This window comes from Toxotes jaculatrix, chromosome 3 (genome assembly GCF_017976425.1).
Source record: "Toxotes jaculatrix isolate fToxJac2 chromosome 3, fToxJac2.pri, whole genome shotgun sequence".
Taxonomy (NCBI): domain Eukaryota; kingdom Metazoa; phylum Chordata; class Actinopteri; family Toxotidae; genus Toxotes; species Toxotes jaculatrix.
In genome coordinates this window covers 30,833,107-30,845,923 of record NC_054396.1, presented here as the reverse complement: position 1 = coordinate 30,845,923, position 12,817 = coordinate 30,833,107, and the positions used below count along the sequence as shown (strand labels likewise).

At 45.8% G+C, this 12,817-nt stretch overlaps 2 protein-coding genes across 10 annotated transcripts in view; one reads left to right on the top strand and one right to left on the bottom strand.

The window, feature by feature from the left end:
* Nucleotides 1-1,327, top strand: part of khk (ketohexokinase) — a 6,520-nt gene extending 5,193 nt beyond the window's left edge. For 6 of the 9 annotated variants that reach the window (XM_041034247.1, XM_041034242.1, XM_041034240.1 and 3 more), the window contains 4 exons: nucleotides 49-207; nucleotides 323-411; nucleotides 545-702; nucleotides 837-1,327. In XM_041034247.1, coding sequence (XP_040890181.1) covers nucleotides 49-207; nucleotides 323-411; nucleotides 545-702; nucleotides 837-940 — 510 coding nt within the window. In that variant the 3' untranslated portion in view covers nucleotides 941-1,327. The remainder of the gene's footprint in view (nucleotides 1-48; nucleotides 208-322; nucleotides 412-544; nucleotides 703-836) is intronic. The other 3 variants (XM_041034245.1, XM_041034244.1, XM_041034239.1) reach the window with 1 other exon arrangement.
* Nucleotides 1,328-2,319: 992 nt separating this feature from the next.
* On the bottom strand, nucleotides 2,320-12,701 carry LOC121179281 (phospholipid transfer protein). Its single transcript, XM_041034036.1, has 16 exons — nucleotides 12,397-12,701; nucleotides 12,000-12,276; nucleotides 9,973-10,108; nucleotides 8,488-8,587; nucleotides 8,275-8,403; nucleotides 7,085-7,240; nucleotides 6,873-6,936; nucleotides 6,562-6,717; nucleotides 6,300-6,476; nucleotides 5,961-6,020; nucleotides 5,139-5,303; nucleotides 4,594-4,661; nucleotides 3,502-3,544; nucleotides 3,330-3,393; nucleotides 3,152-3,228; nucleotides 2,320-2,855 (listed from the first exon to the last, which is right to left on the bottom strand). Exons 3-16 carry the CDS (start codon nucleotides 10,100-10,102, stop codon nucleotides 2,757-2,759), a joined length of 1,488 nt encoding a protein of 495 aa, XP_040889970.1. The 5' UTR covers nucleotides 10,103-10,108; nucleotides 12,000-12,276; nucleotides 12,397-12,701; the 3' UTR covers nucleotides 2,320-2,756.
* Between the last annotated feature and the right edge of the window lie 116 nt (nucleotides 12,702-12,817).

Below are 12,817 nucleotides of genomic sequence, written 5' to 3'. Positions count from 1 at the left end.
TGAAGCTTGTCACTCTTACCTGCTGTTTCACTGTTGTTTAACCTGCAGGGGAGAAACGCTGAGGAGCAGGTGAAGATGATCCAACAGGTTGTCGAGTTTAACAGCTCGTTGCCACAGCAACAGAGAATCACCATCTCCGTGGAAATAGAGAAGACCAGAGAGAAGCTGTATCAGCTGTTTCCTCACGGCGACGTGGTACGAGACGATGTTAGTCTGAATAACTCTGAAACACAATACGTGTCTTTAACATGATGAAGAACTTGTGTGTTTGTCATGATGACCGTTGGTCCACTCTGAAAACCTGTGTCTCTCGTGTCTCCAGGTGTTCGTCAGTAAAGACGTAGCTCGTCACTTTGGCTTCCAGTCAGCTGAAGCTGCTCTCAGAGGACTCTACAGCCGAGTCAAACAGGGGTGAGTGAGGGTTCAAAGGTCAGCGAGTCTCGGTTAAAAGTCGTCCTGAGCTCCTCAGTTCAACGGATGGAGACCACTCCTCTAACATACTGTGTCTCCTTTAATCTCTCCCTTTCATCCGTCTGTCCCTCAGGGCTGTCCTCATCTGTGCCTGGGCAGAAGACGGCGCGGACGCTTTGGGTCCTGACGGTTTGGTCGTTCATTCAGACGCTTTTCCTCCTGAAGCTTTAGTTGATACTCTCGGAGCTGGAGACACTTTCAATGCTGCCGTCATCTATGCGCTGTCCAATGGTAAGGCATGATAACTGTCCACCTCTCTTGGATCTGTTTCTTCTCGTCGAGCTGCTGAACACAGATCAGATTTTTATTTCCAGAACGTTCATCTGTAACTTTGTGCAGTAAAAACGTTTATTTTCCGTCTGTAGGAGGACGTTTGCAGGACGCTCTGACCTTCGGCTGCAGAGTTGCCGGCAGGAAGTGTGGTTTCCATGGTTACGACGACATTGGCAAATATTTTACCAATGACTGAGCAAAGAGTTAAAACTGGCTTCAGCTCCAAACTGTGACAGATTCAGAGAACTGTGGTTCCAGTTCATCACATGTGGAACATGAACCGACGTCCAGAGAGCGAAACGTGATTTGATTCAGAGCTTGATTTTATTTAATAAGATCAATAATAAGATCAATAATTATCAGTTTTAAAAGTTCAGCTTCAGAAAAAATGGACTGTTTATGTTTAAACTGATGGTTGCCTTAGAAACAGCTGTTTGTTTACTAACAGCTGATCATTAACTGAGCTGCTGCTTATTGAATGATGATGTAATGAAGTGAGTTTGCTGCTGGTTTTTGTTAATGCTGACTCGGAGAATAAAACCTGATCAAACCGATCAAACTGATCAATAAACCACTGAAATCAAACCTGATGCTCATCGTCTCTGTCTGTCCCCTGTTTGCCTGTGGGTGGAGGGGGGCGGGGGGGGGGGGGGGGGGGGGGGGGCGACTGGGCGTGGTCAACCTGCTTCCAGTTTTCCACCAGAACTCGTGCTCACCTGTGTGCGCAGGTGATCAGCTGCTCCCTCGCTGCAGGTTCACGGTACCTGAGTCTCCGACTTCTCGCCACGCTCAGAGTCTTCTTTGTCTTCTCTGTCCTCGTAAGTCTCCATGTCCCCCCGTCTCACAGTCAGTCCTGGCTCTGAGGACGTTCTTTTTTTCTCTGACTTTATTCGGAATTTTGTGTTTCAGTTGTTCACTTTGCCAAAAACACAATCAGAGTTTGTTGTTAAAGACGTTTTCAGTCTCGTGATGACGATGATGATGATGATGATGATGGTGATGATGATGACGGTGAGCTGCAGACACTGATGAAGCTGTATCAGGTTGTAGTCACCACGTCCACGTCCATTCATTCATATAGCATCGACTGGTTCAGAGTACATTTGACTGATGGACAGCTGTCCATCATGAGTCCAGGTCAAACATCACAGCCTGTGTCCTCAGAGGTCACTGGTCCCAGTTTAACTCTCTGCTGGTTGATGTTTGATTTACTGGACGCACCTGAGCACCTGTTTCCCCCAGAGAGGGCAGTGTATAAGTTAGGACACACACACACATACACACAGACACAGACACACACACACACACACACACACATACACACACACACACACACACACACACCTACACACAGACACACACACAGACACACACACACACAGACACACACACACACACACACACACCTACACACAGACACACACACAGACACACACACACACAGACACACACACACCTACACACAGACACACACACAGACACACACACACACAGACACACACACTGTGTTCAGATCTGGTTTCGTTTGTTTTCTTTGCTCCAGTTTGGATAAAATTCACTGACAAATATAAAGTTTATTGTTTTATTTTTCTTTCCTTTCAGATCCTAAAACTTTTGACCTGTAACCTACAGTTTGTTTCGTCAGTGTTAAATATGTTCACACAGTGTCAGAGCGTACATACATGTGTTCACACACAGACGTGACGTTCCCTCACCTGCTGTTCTGCTGCTTGTCAGCTGGTCTGAGATCAGGTGACTCTGCTCAGTGGAGCATTTTCCAGTCACCTGTCTGTATATGTACACTCAGTTGTCAGTTTATTAGGAACACCTGGCTGACTCGTCCTTACAACCCTCAGTGATTTGAATGAAGTCGACACAACACAATTCAACAACATCACAACCTGCAGCAGAGGAATCGACACAGTGAAGGAAGTTCCACTGCGTTGGCTTTAGCCAGATGTACCTAATAAACTGATAACTGAAGGTTTATATTTTGTGTGTGTGTGTGTGTGTTAGATGGTGTTAGTCTCCTCTTCTGTCTCCATGCTTCCTCTCACCATTTCTCTCAGTCCTTTGCTGAAGTGAAGATTTGCTCCAATCACGATGAAACCCTGTGGGGGGGGGGGGCAACCAAGGGTTATACACACATACATATATACAGAACAGGCAGTTTATTAGGAACACCCACTTATTCATGCAGCTCTCCAATCAGCCAATTACGTGGCAGCAGCTCAGGATGAAAACATGAGAGACTGTGGAGGATTCACCCCGTGTGAGTGTGGTGTTCCTAATAAAGTGCTCTTTCTATATGAACCATCACACGGTGCAGCAGAAGGTGGAAACACGTGAACAATCAGAACATTGATCATGTGTCAACATGTGCAGCTTCATGTGTAAACACACTCACATTGTGATATTCAACCACCTCCTCAATGAAATCCATCCCATCAGCCAGAGGGATCCGGACTCCTCTCTTGGTCCAGTCTGAACACACACACACACACACACACACACAAACACACACAGTCACTAAAGGTCACAATCAGCATCGCAGTTATGATTCATGCTGTAGAGTCGATTCTTACTGTTGATTAATGGAACCACAGACATCTGCAGCATCGTCTTTAGAGGAGCCTGCAGAGGAATCAGCTGATGGACGGACAGACGGGAAGTTAGCAAAATAACCACAGACTCAGATAAAACATTTGCTTAGTCTGTAAATGTAAAAACTTGCTGTAAAAGCTGAAAGTCACTCACTGCCAGAGACTCCAGAGCTGATTGGTTGGAGAAGATTTTAAACCTGAAAGATGAAAACAGTTTCACTCTGATCAGCAACAGTCGGGATTCAAGCTGCGAGCGTCACTGACGGGTCGTCGTCCTTCGAGCTCGCAGCCACAGCCACAGATTAATGCGGCTCGTGTGACTCGGCTGAGTTTACACGATCGTCTGATACAGAACCGACGAGCTCAGATCATCGCTTCCTCCCAAACGACGGGGGCGGGGCCTCAGTCATGAGGTCGAGACTCATCAGATTTCACAGGATATATTTTACAACAGGTTCATGTTTCATGGGGAAACACTGAGGGTTTTTTTGTAGATCTTTGTGGTTCCCTGAGGCCGCTTTGCCAAACTCCCGCCCAACACCCATTTGAAATATAAAGTTCCACCACAGAGTTTAGTGTTTTTAGTTTTTGAGCTCCTCAGTGCCTAAAAAATGCTAAAAGGGGGCGATATAGAGCCGATGTGCCCGTTCACAACGTCAAATAGAAATACTAAAAAACTAGTTTAAACTAGTTTCATGAGTTTTTGTGCTTCCTAAAACATCCTAAATGTGTTCTAAAATTAAAAACTGATGTACAAAATCCATAATAGCTTACTTCCTGTCTTGAAGTGAAAAAATGTTTTATGTCCACAATGATAAGAAGAACGTTCCCACCAAGTTTCAAGAACATCCAAGCAACTATGTCCCAGTGTGACCATGTTCTGTGGGCACTGGCCATGCCTGAACCCAGTCACTGATATGAGGTTTGCTCCATTCTTGGTGAGTATTCAAGTCTCTGAAGCTCCTCAGAAACGTTTCTGTCGCAGAATATTAATAAAACAATGATAATGATCTCTACAGAAATCATAGCAGAGAAGCAGCCACCACACCAACGGTCTCCTCAGCAATCTGACAGGATCAAACCTGGTGCAGTAAAACCCACTGAGGGCGGGTTGGTGGACGTGTTGGGTGGACGTGTTGGTGGACGTGTTGGGTGGATGTGTTGGACGTGTTAGTGGACGTGTTAGTGGACGTGTTGGTGGACGTGTTGGGTGGACGTGTTGGTGGACGTGTTGGTGGACGTGTACCTGCGCAGATCAGCGTGAACGGCCAGACGTTTTCCTTTCATAGAAACTTTAGCGTTGAACTTTGTTTCCTGGAGAAGGAGAAAGTTTTTCAGTTTCAGTCTTTAAACTGGTTTAAATCATAATCTGGTCTCTGAACTGGGATGAAAGCTGCAGGTTGTAAGGACTCACCTGGCACCTGAACCACGCACTGTGGCAAACAACTGTTTGAATGGTGAGATTAACCCGATTAACAAGTTCCCATTAAGTCCAGATTTGGATAAAAGGCCAATCACAGCACTGAGGCAGGAGCCACCACAGCTGATACCAGAGACCAAAATCAGGAGAAATGGAAGAACCTCTGGCTTTTGGGGCCCTCACATTCTGGGGCCCCTGGGCACTTTCCCATTTTGCTCAGCTGGTGTTTGAGTGAGTGACGTGTGTAGTAAATCATTTTAAAAGTCAGCAAGGATGAAGGTGATTAACCCGAGCCAGGATCAGCTGTCAGCCAATCAGAGCACAGCGTTTACTCATGGACTGTAGGTTTGTTTGTGTGTGTGTGTGTGTACCATGGTCATGCTGCTGAGCTGGACCGGAGGCTGACCTGGAGGCAGCACCATGACTTTGACGATGGCCGTCATGACGACCGTGGCTCCCGACGTCTTGATGGAAGTTTTCGGAGGTGAGTTGACGGCAAGTTGAAGCGAGAGCGGAGCATCGACCAGAGCTGGGTTCTACAGAGAACAACAACAGGTACTACTAACAGGTACTACACTGTACTGCAATAATGGACAGGTCCACACCAGGTTCTACCCAGAACACAGAAGGAGAACATGAAGTACAGTAATAATACACAGTGCTGGAGGAGGTTCCCCTCAAAGCACGCAGGCCAGCAGGTCCCACACAATAATACAATAACCCGGTTCTACTCAGTACACAGAGAACTACAGTGACATGTTGCATCTGAAAGACTGGTCCCACAGACTGCAGATTAAACTGGTCAAACTGGTCCCACAGACTGCAGATTAAACTGGTCAAACTGGTCCCACAGACTGCAGATTAAACTGGTCAGACTGGTCCCACAGACTGCAGATTAAACTGGTCAGACTGGTCCCACAGAGTACAGATTAAACTGGTCAGACTGGTCCCACAGACTGCAGATTAAACTGGTCAGACTGGTCCCACAGAGTACAGATTAAACTGGTCAGACTGGTCCCACAGACTGCAGATTAAACTGGTCAGACTGGTCCCACAGAGTACAGATTAAAGTGATCTGCTTTACGTGGGATGAATAAAATAACCCTGACCCTTTCTACTGTCTCCACTATTTCTAATGTGTCTCTAATGTTTCTCCTGAGTATCTACCATGTTCCTACAGTGTTTCTACTCACCAGCATCATGATGGCTCCAAAGTATGTGGTTCTCAACAACATTTCCAGATCTTTGGGCATCTGAAAGATGCACAAAAATGGAGGTCAGTTCATTTCACTGAGAAACAATCTGATTGATTACTGACAGTTTCAGGGTTACAGGGTGTCTGTGGTGATTTTGGGGATCTGTGGTGGTTTTGAAGGTCTATCATAGTTTTGTTGTTTTTGGGGTTCTGTCCATAATGGGGTTTGAGGGACCTGTAGTGGTTGTGAGTGTCTGATGGTGTTGAAGGTCTGTGGTCCTTTTCTAGTGCTGTGGTGCTGGTCTGTGGTGGTTTGGGGGTCTGTGGTGGTTGTGACCTTCTCATTGATGATATGCATCTGGAAGATTCCCGCTGTGTAGTACGAGAACATTCCACTGTCGAAGAAGAACTCGGACAGAGCGAGGTAAACCATCCTGTCATACTCTCTGATGACGGGGTCCACGGCGTAGTTCACCAACGTCTCGTTCTGATGACCCAGGTCAAAAAACATCCCCTAAGGACACAACACACACTGAGTCTCTGTCATTATGCATCATGTAAAATACAGCGATGTGGTGAAATAAGCGTCTGAGTCTGACCCTGAAGTGCATGTCAAGGCTTCTGGACGTCACCACTGGATCATCGATCAGAGAATAATCAATCCCAATGAACTGATCAACCTCCGTCCTCACAGGTATCGTCTCCAACATCGAGTTCACGTGAACCAGAGCGGCGTGATTCAGAGCTGGACAGATCTGAGAGACAGACTGGTCAGAGACTGGAATGATATCCGCAAGAGAACCACAGATAAACTTAAATTCCAGTAAAGTTTCCAGTGAACTGTACTGAACTGAGGTGAGAGGTGAGAGGTGAGAGAGAGACAGATGGGGCAGACTGACAGGTAACACACCTGTTGGTTGAGCAGGAAGCGCATGCCTGTTGTGAGAAAGCTGGCGAGGAAGTCGTAAACTCTCCTGAAAAAAAAAGAAAACTCAATGACAGAAAGGTTCCTGATTGGCTAACGCCAAGGCAGCAGAAATTATTTAATGATTACTGATTACTGTATCAGTCCCATCAACAGTAATCAACAACGATGATTGAGAACCACATCAGTCGTTTTACCCGAGCGTTCCACTGAACTTCGCTCTCATTTTGGAGATTTTAGCGTCACAGGTGATGTTTTTGATCTTCAGTCGTCCTTCGTCGTCTCTGATCAGATTCAGAGCCGTGTTGATGTTCACGCCCTCGGCCGAGGCGTTGATGTTTCCTGTGTCATAACTGAGACACAAAAAAACATTGTCATCATCATCATCTTCATCTTTGTCATAATCATCTTCATCAGTGATGAAGCTTCTCCTGTCAACATGTCACTGACCCAAAATGATTCTGGTGGTCAGACCAAGTCAGCTTTAAACACGTAGCCATTTACAACCATCATCATCATCATCATCTTTTTCTTCTTCAACATTTTGATCATCTTCATTACGTTTGTTAGAAGTATTATCATAAATGATAATACTTCAGTTCAGTAGATGAACAGTGACATTAGTGGAGAACAGTCAGAGTTCTGTTTCATTCAGGAGGAACAAAGGGGGAAACTGGATGCGCCTGATAGAGTTTGTGATGACCCCTGTAGAGAACTGCCCTTTATTCATGATACCAGCAGCAGTTTGGTTGTGGTGTAGCTCAGTTGTTCTTTGTGTTGTATAAACTGACCTGAGTCATAACAAGGAACATCGAACTGGAGCTGTGATCTGGTGCATCAACTATTAGAAAAACATGGAGAACATGGAGTCTAACAGCCTTTATATACCCTCACAGCCAAAACCTACAAATCCCACCTTATGACAAAGACCTTTTAGGCTGTGGCTGTCCATCATGGACATGGACAAGACACTGACTTCTCTGGTTGTGGTGCAGCCGGTAAAAATGGCATCTGAGGGCCTAAATTAGCACAGATTGAGCTCTTGGAGAACTCCCTACAAGCATGACGAGGATTTCTGCATCCAAAACAGATCTGAGAGAGATGGTCTGAGAGAGCTGTGATGCTGATAAAAAATATTGTTCCTGGGCTGGAGAGAAGCCTTGGTCTCTCAACTGGGCAGCTACTCATTCACGCTCTCTCTGAGCTGCTTTGGTGGATGCGATGCGAGCGTTTTTATGATGAGCTGCCAGAGACTCTGCTGATTCTAGCAGGGCTGCACCACTCAAACTGAAATCCTCCAAAAGCTTTGGGGAATAAGAAGAGATGCAAACAGGAAGTAGCACAAAGTCTGCATGGTGCTGGAATGAAATCTTGTAGGAGAACTCACAAGAACCAGTAAAGGATCCGTCGGTGGAAAGTCAGCGAGATCGACGAGTTCTGAACGTCGAACAACAAACCAACTTCAGGGATGAATTGCAGGTCGGCGTGAGTCAGATTCAGCTCCGTGATCTTCACACTGACGACAGACGATGCAGAGAAAACGTGTTAAAACAGACTGAAGCTTCTGCAGGAAAGTACTACTTCAGTCTAATGTTCTCACTCTGTGATGGTGTACTGGAACCGTCCCTCTTTGCCCTTCATCTCCGGCATACTGATGTTACTCAGCTCCTCTTCAACGAACTTCTGAGTCTCGAATTTCACTGAAAACACAAAACACAAACTGTTACTTCTGAGACTTAAGAACAGTTCCACAAAAACATGAAATACTTTGTTTTTTACGACAAAAAGTAAAATGTTAGTAATTCACAGAACTCCAGAACCGACTTGTCCTCCAGAGGGAGGAACCTGAAATTAAGTCCACGTCTCAGCTGCTCAGTTTGTTCTTGTTTCCACAAACTAAAACTTCAGAGGAAAGTGAGATGAGAGAAATGCAAATGTACAACTGACATGAAAAAATATAAATATGTCAAATTTCTGTCATTGGTTCTGGATTCTGGTTTGGATCAGAGGACCAGCTGTTCACCCGTGTGGTGATCCTGGAGGTCAGGTCTCACCAGGTGCTGGACTCCGGACTCCACCAGGGTTCATCCTGCCACAGATTCAGTTTGTGGTTTTCGTGAACAGGATCTGAAGATGCAGCTGAGGAGTGAATGGCATCTGTGTAGTTGCCGCAGCGTTTAATCTCTGCCTGTTCCAGATGATGTGGTTCTATTCTACAGCCCCGTTCCAGTCTGAGGTCCTGGTAGGCAATCACTGCTCCAGGTGAAGGTGCTCAGGTATCTCTGACATTAACAGGTGGACCCATGCAGAACCAGCAGGGATGTTGATTCGGTATCAGACTTGCGTGGTTCAGAAGACGATGCTCCTGAACATGAAGCTCTGGATTCACCAGTGGATTTTTGTTCTAGTCCACTGCTGTGGTCCTGGTCCAAACCCTGACTCAGTCCTCTGCTGTGGTCCTGGTCCGAACCCTGACTCAGTCCTCTGCTGTGGTCCTGGTCCTAACCCTAACTCAGTCCTCTGCTGTGGTCCTGGTCCAAACCCTGACTCGGTCCACTGCTGTGGTCCTGGTCCTAACCCTAACTCAGTCCTCTGCTGTGGTCCTGGTCCGAACCCTGACTCAGTCCTCTGCTGTGGTCCTGGTCCAAACCCTGACTCAGTCCACTGCTGTGGTCCTGGTCCGAACCCTGACTCCTGGACTCTAGGTAGTGACTGAAAGAATTAGATGATGGATCCAAGCAGCTGAAATTTCCTTGACAGGGGTCTGGACTCAAGGGGAGGAGCTCTGACCCTAACCCTGTGTACGAAGACACGTAGCCAATGAGCTGAGTCGGCTCCTCAGCCGTCCAATGGCCACAGACCATGATGCTGCTTCTTCTCTGCTGCAGCTGCTGATTGGTTAATCAGTTGGTTCATCATGTGACTTTTGTTTTGACTTTAAATGTAGTGAAGTAAAATACTGAAGGTAAAAAAGTAGTTTTACTCAAGTAACAGTGAAACGACTGATTTTTAAAAGTACAAAAGAAGTTTTTCACAGTGATGAGAGTAAATGTCACTCGTTGCTTCCACCCCTGAATACACTCACACATCTCCAGTCCTCTGTCAGTGATTCGGATTTTACAGCCCGCAGGTTCAGACGTAGCCATGATGGAGGACACCAGATGGTGGAGGAAGAAGAGGGACCACAGACAGGAAGTCATCCTGAACAGGAACATGTCAGCCTCAAACAGAAAAAGGAAACAGTAAAATTAAAACCATACACAAAGCACTGATGGACGATGAACGTTCTGGTTCTGATCAGTCTGGGTTTAGTTCAGGTCTTTGTTCTATATGTTCAGTCATTGTGTCTCAGATCTCAGCTCATCTGAGGAGGACACCAGAGACAGCAGAATGTCCAACCTGTTTCTGTGGGTGTTTGCTTGATTTTCAGTCAGTGATCAGAAAAAGTTTCTAACCATCTGCTCGCGGCCTCAGACCGAGGACGGGTCTCTGTGCTCGTCCACGTGGTTCCACAGAGGCTGGAACGTGTCAGTGGACCACACTGGGCTGGTTGAAGTTATATTTATCAGACAGATCCCAGGTTCCATGTTAACGAGTCGTCCACGCACATAAAAATCAGTTCCACAGGGTTCTGAAGCCTTCTGTTTTACTGTAAGAACCTTCTATGACCAGGACATTTTCCTCCTTCATCTGCTCAGTCAAACATCCTGTCTCAAAAAGACCTGTGATCCCTGATTATCAGAAAGTCCCAACACGTCTCTAAAGACAAACTGTGGACAAACTGTCCACAGACTGTTAAACTGTGCACAGACAATGAACAGACTGAGTGTTTTTGTCCCTCCTGTGGCTCCGTAGCTCACAGAGCTTGTTCTCAGACTGTGTCATCCATATAAACACTTTTTAACTTGAACTGCAGTAACCTCTGTTTCACAACACACACACACACACACTCGTCTCTCTTCTTTCCCAGCAGCCTCCTGACCCTGTTTTTCCATCTTTAAAACGTGTGAGACTGAGTCGTTCGTCTGTAACATCCTTATTTCTCTGAACGACACTCACACGGTTTTCACGTCAGTTTTCAGCATAAAGAACGAAAGAAAGCAGGTTCACAAAGATAGATATATACATCTACTAATACACACACACACACACACACACACACACACACTGACGCAGTCTGTAATCTCTGTGTTTAATTACAGCTCAGTGACGACAACCAATCAGCATCCAGCTTCTGCTGCTCCCACATCTGGACGTCTGGCTGACGGCTAACCTTTAATTAAAGAGCTTCATTTCAAAGAAAGAGGTTCTGATTCCACACCCAGCCTGACCTCTGACCTCTGACCTATGACAAAACAACCGTGTTCAGCACTGAGTTTGTACTTTAAAGGATTTAAATACACAGACAAAGGTTTTATTAAAACACCTTTAAATTTGATCTTTAGCTTCAGAGAGAGCAGAGATATGTTGTTTTCATCAGAGACAACTGTGAACTGCAGAAGTTAAAGGTCAACAAATACATCTACTGTACTTTAATGTTTTTCCTGATCTGAGTTCTTCATCTGCTGCTGACTCAGTGATCAGATCAGCTGTGACGTTTCTGAACATCTGTGACAGAAATTCTTGATTTCTGAGGATCTGATTCAGTGATGTCATCATCTCTGATGTCCGTCCTGCAGAACTTCATTCAGAATCCTGCTGTTTTTAAGTTTCCCTCAGTGTCAACGTGATCCAGTGAGAGGAGTCTGTTCATCCACAGCTTCACTGCAGACAGCAGCTGATCACAGCTGATTCAGCTGCTGTTACTGGGACAGTTGGATGGAATGGACACCAACACAGGATAAAAACCTCAGGGATCATAGAGAACAGCAGCTGACAGCTGAGCTTCCATCAGATCTCAGATCAGCAGAAACATTTTTCACTTCCTCCAGTTTCACATACAAAGTTCACTTTAATGTGCACTACTCACCTGTCCATGATGAGTCCTCTGTTTACCTGTCTCTGTCTCTCTGTCTCTCTGTCTATCTCTGTCTGTCTCTGTCTGTCTCTGTCTCTGTCTGGTTTCAGTAACAGTTGAACTCTGCTCTGAATGATGAAAATGATGAAACTCACAGATCAGCAGACTGAAGGAGGAGGAGCTCAGACCTGATGGTTCAGGTTCTGGTTCTGGTTCTGTTGTTCTGTAGTTGATGTACTCGGTTCTTCTGTCTCTGTTCACACTGACTCTGTCTCTCCCTGTGGAGGTTTTTTCCTGAGGGACTGACTCCTCCTCCTTCTCCTCCTCCTCCCCCTCCCCCTCTGTGGGAGACAGAGTGTGTGTTCTTGTTCTTCTGTCTTTGTAGGGACCAGTTGACGTTTGCTTTCACCGAGGAGACACAGTGAAATTTATCTGGTGGAAATAAACGTAACTGAAAATGTGCTGAAGCTGCGTCAGAGGAAGAAACACTGTGTTTTAAATGCACCAAACTGTGAAAGAGTGATGAACCTGCTCCTCTGAACAGTCACAGACCTGAGCCAATGAGACAGGAACAGGACATGTCCACATGTCCACGTCCGTCTCCATGTGTCTGAAGGATCATTTTCTCTCTTTTGATCACTTTTTCACCTTCCGGATGTTTTCTGGTTTCTGTTTGTCTTTCTGTTTCCTGTTTGATGACCTCTGTGAGACACTGAGGTCAATGAGACAGAGACTCGTCTCTTTCCAGGAAAATCAAAGCTTTCCAGGAACTTCCAGTTTTTAAGGGTCAGTCTGTGTCAGTGACAGGAACAGCTGTTTGCAGCTGTTTAGTTCAGCTGAGACTTCATCAGTCGTCCAACACACAGACACACACACACACACACAGAGAGAGAGAGAGAGAGAGAGAGAGAGAGAGAGAGAGATCTGCTGTTTGTCTCCTGGTCTTGTTTCAATAAAGTTCAGTTCAAAACAA

Coding starts and splice junctions, on each gene's coding strand:
- LOC121179281 (XM_041034036.1), bottom strand. CDS start 10,102: ATGTTCCTGTTCAGGATGACTTCCTGTCTGTGGTCCCTCTTCTTCCTC. Junction 8,588..9,972: donor TGACAGAGGACTGGAGATGT/GTGAGTGTATTC, acceptor TTGTGTTTTCAG/TGAAATTCGAGACTCAGAAG. Junction 8,404..8,487: donor TTCCAGTACACCATCACAGA/GTGAGAACATTA, acceptor GTCTGTCGTCAG/TGTGAAGATCACGGAGCTGA.